At 38.6% G+C, this 6,726-nt stretch overlaps 1 protein-coding gene across 1 annotated transcript in view; it reads right to left on the bottom strand.

Annotated features, from left to right (window-relative positions):
• Positions 1-6,726, bottom strand: part of LOC101861797 (neuropeptide FF receptor 2-like) — a 31,451-nt gene that overhangs the window by 15,803 nt on the left and 8,922 nt on the right. Inside the window, exon 2 of the mRNA XM_005094597.1 lies at positions 2,209-2,404. Coding sequence (XP_005094654.1) covers positions 2,209-2,404 — 196 coding nt within the window. The remainder of the gene's footprint in view (positions 1-2,208; positions 2,405-6,726) is intronic.

Here is a 6,726-nt window from a genome sequence, read left to right as displayed (position 1 = left end):
TGTGTGTGCATTATGTGTGTGTTTGTGTGTGTTTGTGTGTGTACGTGTGGGGTTTTGTATGTGTATATGTATGTGTTTGGGGGGGGGCGTCTATGTGCATGCGTATGCACATGTATCGTTTGTTGGAATGAAACATTTATTTTGTTAGTTTAATGTTTTTCTGACCCCTCTGTGTATCTTTTCCTAGCCCTGCCTCTTCCTCTGAATTTATCAGATCCCTTGGTGTATGCCCCTTCTTCCATACAGTCTGTAGGTAGTCTAAACAGACGTCCAAACCATTTGTGAGGCAGCGTCGTGGAATCAGGCTCTCGTCAATTATTGGGCATGTAGAGTTATTGGTTTCAATATAAAGCTTGTTTACTTGTCTTTATTTGGATTAAAAACATATCCATTTATCTTGAATACAAGTCGAGATATTTGCGAAAGAAGGAGGCGGGGGTCACCTGTTTTCAGAGGTAAAATTAGTTAGAAAATGGCCGCCAAAGAGTAGTTATTTCCTTAGCCAAAGAGTCCGTGATAACTGAAAATTTACTTTTGTGCCTTTAATCAATGTTTTTCAGAAAAATTCGCACAGAAATGATTTCTTTAATGGACATGAAAGGTGTTGAGCCAAAAAACAAAAATTCAATACAAATTCACAAACCTGCGGAAAAATGCAAGTTTCTTCATTTTGATTATTTTGACGAGAGCCTGATTCCACCACTTTGCCTCACATTTGTGAAGTGTGCTGACAAAATGAGTAACTTCATGGATTCGAGCACTATGGAAATAGGTATACCACGCTTAAAGGTGAAGTTTGTACTATTTGATAAGTATGAAATAGTAAAAAGCTTATTATACTTAGAGAATATGGCATCAATAGAAAATCTACACATTTGATCCTAGTGTCGTTTTTTAGCCAATTAGAAATTTAGACCATCTGTGGAATGCGAGAAGTAACTCATTTTGTCAGCACGCTCTACCTACATTTCATTCGTTGTTTCTCTATGTACTAAAAGTAAAGATCCGAGCAAAGTCGTTCTCTTTATGTAAATGTATCTAAATTTGTCACAACATTGGCTCTGGTAGGCTGTGGACCAGAACATAATAATGATGTGTCTCAAGTGGCTGAATGCCCAAAGACAGAAAACGCCGGTGAGAGATTTCTTGATAACAATCAATATTTTTTTAAACGATTAAAGCAGTATCCAAGAGATGAAAGTTTTATACTCACAGCCTCAGAGAATTTTTTTCTTTGCGTATTAACTCTTTTAAAGAACAAAACTGCAGCATAAGGCAACGTTATGTTGCGGCGTAATACTTCAAAACATCGTACAAGTTAATCAAAACACACGAAATTAAATTGCATCCTTACTTTTTATAGTGCTCATACTCATGCTGTTACACGCGGTTTTGATTTTCGGATGAAGAGAAAAGAATGGAAAAATGGAAAAATCTGTTGGAATAACAACTTTGATCATGCGTCTTTTCTGAAGTTTCCCATAACAGACTGTCTGTACAAAACGTTCTCGAATGAACAGAATGCGGGTCCTCATGGGTTAATCAAAATTACGAGACAGAAAATCCGAACTCAAACTGATAATAATTGCTGCAGAATGGTCTCCCCTGAACGGATCATGTCGAATCTTTCCAATCAAGGAGATAACCTACAAACATGAGACCTTCGCCATTCAAACTCAAAGTTTACTTAAACGATCTTATTAAGATGATCATATTGTCCAAGTAAATACAAACTCTCCTCTCCCAGTCTAAACATCTTTAGAAGACGTTTGAAATTTTAATATTTTCTTCTTCGAAACGTGGACTGTATTGATTGGTTGAAAAGTGTGCTACGTTTTCCTATTGGAAGCGTGTAATTATCACGATAAATAATTGGAGCTTCGTTGACAAACAACGTTGTCTTCATTGATTATAGAAATGTGTGTATCTTTCCTTGTTTTACAGTGCGTACGTTTTCTTTTAAATTTGTGCACTGCTGGCTGTAAATGATAATCATCCTGTTCCATAGATAGATAGATAGATAGATGGATAGATAGATAGATAGATAGATAGATAGATAGATAGATAGATGGATAGATAGATAGATAGATCGGTGAGTGGACAGACAGACAGACACACACAGACAGACAGACACATAGACATGCACACAGACAGACAGACAGACAGACAGACAGACAGACAGAGACACAGACAGATACCATAACTCACATGGTAGGAATGCAGAAGACAAAGGAGAGTCCCCAGATTGCGGGAATGATCTTGAGAGCCACAAGGATGGTGGGCCGGGCGGCCGTGGACACGATGATAGCACGCTTTCGCTCGAACGAGATGGCGACCATGGAGTAGATAGACGCCATGATGCACATCAGAGGGCAGAAGTTGACCACTCGACACAGGAAATCACCTGGGGAAGAAATATATATATCGTTGTGTTTTTTTGTTGTTTTTTTTTGGTTGTTTTTAAAAAAGTTTTATTTTGATTTTGTTGTTTGTTTGGGGTTGGGTTGTTGTTTGGGTTGGTATTGTTGTCTTATATTTGTTGTTAGGTTTGTTTTTTTGGGGAGGGAGGGGGGATTGTTTTTTTATTATTGTTGTTTTATTGTTGGTTTGCTTGCAGCGTGGGTGGCGGTTGGGGGGTTAAGTGTTGATACTTTTACTTCGAACCATCGACACAAATTTAAAATAATTAAGGAGTTGGGATTTTGACCCTGCCTGTCAAGGCCGACATGGGCTGTATAGGTTACAACATCCCAGCTAATAGACGGAGATTTTAGATGAAAATAATCCGTCCCACTCTAGAATTGAACTCTGGTCTCCAGCGTGCAATAGCGAGGTGCTTAACCCGCGCTGCATCATAGACGTCAGAGAAGATATCGTGACCACAAAAAAAAGCGTGTGACTCATATTTTGTTTGTGTGGGGGGTGGGGGGGGGTTCATTAGAACAGTGTATTGGTGGGTTGTTGGCGGGTTCCATGGTGTTGTTTGCTGGGGGGGAGGGGGGGTTCCTATCAAACATCTATCACCCTTTTCTCTACTTTTCTTTGTACGTTGTTTTGTAGCAAAGACTCTCTAATCTTCGGCACTTACAATCATTGAATAATATGAAAGGGTATGACACTCATGTCATAGGATATCCAACAACAGGAAAGTGTGAATAACAACTTACATAACGTCAGTTGACACGAACGCAATTATTTGCTTGCTGAAACGAAATAGTGCTTAATCAAATCAGCTTCGCATCGCTCATCTGTAACAAAAGGCGGGTGTTCCAAACGTGTGCGTCACAAGCCATCAAGAGAAGACCTCCTGAGAAGTTCGTAGCGTTATATTGTGTAACTGAAGAGACTGTTGAATTATTTGTTAGCTGAACTATGTGAGGCAGCGGGGTGGAATAAGACTCTCGTCAAAATAATTAAAGTGAAGAAACATGCATTTTCCCGCAGGTTTGTGAATTTTTATCAAATTTTTGTTTTTTGCCTGAACACCTGTCATTCCCATTAAAGAACTCGTTGTTGTTTGGATTTTTCTGAAAAACGTTGATGAAAGGTACAAAAATTGTAAATTTTCAGTTACCATGGACTCTTAAGCTAAGGAAATTTAGCGGCCATTTTCTCACTAATTTTACCTCTGAAAACAAGTGACCCCCACCTCCTTCTTTCCCAAATACCTCGACTTGTATTCAAGATAAAGGGATATTTTTTTCATCCAAATAAAGACAAGTGAACAAGCTTTATATTGGTACCAATAACTCTACATGCCCAAAAATTGACGAAAGCCTGATTCCACCACGCTGCCTCACATTTGTTAGTTGAAATATTATTGTTGGTTTGTTGATGTTTTTCTTACTGCTTTTGGAGGGGTTTTTTGTGTTTACATTTCTTCGTCTTTATTCTCAATAAATGTTGATGCTGTTTGTTTTTTTCGTAGGTTTTTTTTTGGTCCTTCCTCCATTACTTTCGTTCTTGAATTCTATTGGTCTTTGAGCGCTGCGTAGATAGATTAAGTCGCTTTTTAAAAAGCTCCACTTAATGGTTTGTATTACTTTCCTGGTGGTCATGTGGTGCTGACTTTTGTCTTAATGTCATTCCTTCTGACAGAATCGTCGATCACATTCGTATTTTGTCTTGAATAGTTTATAATTGAAAAGGTATTATGTCAACTATGTCATGTCAGGTTTTAAATCTGTTATGAAAAAGGTAAAGTGGAAAGAGGCGGGGAGAGAGAGAGAGAGAGAGAGAGAGAGAGAGAGAGAGAGAGAGAGAGAGAGAGAGAGAAACATTTCTGTAAACTGGAATTTGTGTACTCAGGTCACAATTCAGGATTTATTTCAGACTAGCTGGGTACCCGTTTGAGGAACACGCTCAAACGAATAGATCGTCAAGTCATTATGGAATCAGTGAACACTGCTTGTGAACGGAAGCCTCACTTGTTTACAATGGCGTCTTACAAGACAGACTTTCCTGAGATCAGATCTAAACGAAACTAATGAAAAACTGAAAATTAAACTACACTGACTACACACTCCTTGATATAACTGTGCTCCCTTTAAATGATTCTGAACGACCTTTAATTTTGTTTTAAATTCAAAAGTCGAGAGGCTCGTACGTTTTAGGTGACCCAAGTGACGAACTTTCCCAATAAATGTATTATACTACTAGCTGGGCCCCATTTCAATGAAAGGAATGATCGCTGCATTAACATCAACTGAAAGTCATTGGCCTACACTCTATTGGAATGGAGCAATAAATCTTGAGAGATGCCAAAAATTAGAAGTTCTAGATCTTTACTCTCAAAAACCAAATGCGCCTCGCGATATATCACTTCCGACACTTCCGTTGGGAAGGAGAGCTACGCACATATGTTTCGTTTTTCAGCGAAATAATCACAACGGCTAAAGAAAGACGGGAACTTTTGTCAAATACATTTTTTCTAAATTCAGGAAAGGAATAAACAAAAATCAGGCTCCGTCATGGGGACCTATCTATCTTTTAGCAGGTACTTGTCAACTTTCAACTCTGTAGCTGTAGTAGTTTTATCGGGAAAATGACACATGTGTTTTCAAGTTACGAAATAATATATACATAGATATGCATGCACATATTACGATCTTCTATTATTATGCTCATGAGATGTGAGTTTGATTCTCGTGTATGGGAAGTTTATTTGGGAGCACGACAGAGTAGCTAGCTACGGTTACGCACCCCGCCCCCCACTCCTCATCCCCGTCCCCGGTGCAGCTTTTTCCAAGACAAGGAGTAGCTTACTAACTTTACTGACTTTACTGACTTTACTGACTTTACTGACTTTACTTACTTTTTACTTTTTCATCTTCTGTTATCGTCGACCGTTAAGGGGAGATGCAGTTTTCTGTTGTATGCCAGCTGCGAAGTTCTTTCAGGTGAGATATTATTATGATTTCTCAGGGTTTCCTTGACCTTTTTCGTGACCTTCCTCTTCCTTTATAGTCTGTGTGCTTTGTGTTGTAAGCTCTCGAGGCTGGCTGGCTGGCTAGGTGATATACTACGCAACAGTTGGCTAAACTATTTGAATTACCCTTACACGAGTGTCTACCGTCAGGAAAAAAAACAATTTATGCTTTTTCAAAAAAGAGATTATTATATATCTTTGAGAGCGCCTTAAAACTTTTAGTAAAATAAACTAAAAGAGAGTGTGTCACCCATAGCGTAGTGGTAAGAATCTCCGCCTGTCGTGTGGGTGACCTGATTTCGATTCTCCTCATGGAAAGGATTTTGTTTTCCTCTTGGTAATGAGAGAAAAGTTTGAAACAGAGAGTGGAAGAAAGATAGAGATACAGAGAGGCTGGTTGGGAAAAGTGGATCAGTAAGCCGGATGGACCGGCAGAAAGAAAAATTATTATCATTTTATACAATCAAGACAAAAGTCCTTTTTACACGATCTGCAATCTTTTCAACGCCAATTAAACAATATTTTCTCGTGCGTAGAGAGGCCATTGTAATGATAATAATAATTGGTATTGTTAAAATTAATGATCTCCTAGTGGAAGCGTCTGAATCATTCATTATTCTCAGAAACACTACACTATTGACAATTTTTTAACACAACATAGAATTGTGTTTCTGACGACAGAAAGGTGGCCTATTGTTTGAAGGGTTGTTGTTGTTGTTGTTGTTGTTATTGTTGTTGTTGTTTTCCATTTCAGATGAGAGAACAAAATTGTTTGTTATTATTGTTGATTCTGCTGAATAATGGTTGTTCCGGTCGACCTGGTAGTCTGACGTGTTCGACAGTTTGATCAGTCTAATAGTCTAGCCTGTTTGATCATCTGATTTTTCTAATAGCCTGAAGGGTCTGATACGAGTTGTTTTATCAGCCTAATAGTAATAGTAATAATATCGCGAGTCTTACTGTCTGAATCAGCTTAATAGTGATAATCGGACGAGTCTCATAGTCTGATAGGTCTGAAAGCCTGACGCTTCTGTTAGTTTGATCGGACTAATAGTCTGACTTATCTAATCGATTGATCTGTCAACAGTGTGGGGAATATGACAGTTTGGTCAGTCTAATAATGATGTCGGTCTCATCTTACTAATAGATCCAGAAGTCAAACACAGGTACCACTTAAAGTAATGATGTTTGGTGTTAATATGATACCTTCATTTAACACCTGCCCGATCAATAATGTAAGGCTTCAGGTGACGGACGGAGACGAGGCAGACGGGAGAAAGGAGAGACTGGGTAGGGGG

This window comes from Aplysia californica, unplaced genomic scaffold (genome assembly GCF_000002075.1).
Source record: "Aplysia californica isolate F4 #8 unplaced genomic scaffold, AplCal3.0 scaffold00085, whole genome shotgun sequence".
In the NCBI taxonomy this organism is placed as follows: domain Eukaryota; kingdom Metazoa; phylum Mollusca; class Gastropoda; order Aplysiida; family Aplysiidae; genus Aplysia; species Aplysia californica.
The sequence above is the reverse complement of the archived record's forward strand: the minus strand, read 5'-3'. Positions and strand labels throughout refer to the sequence as shown.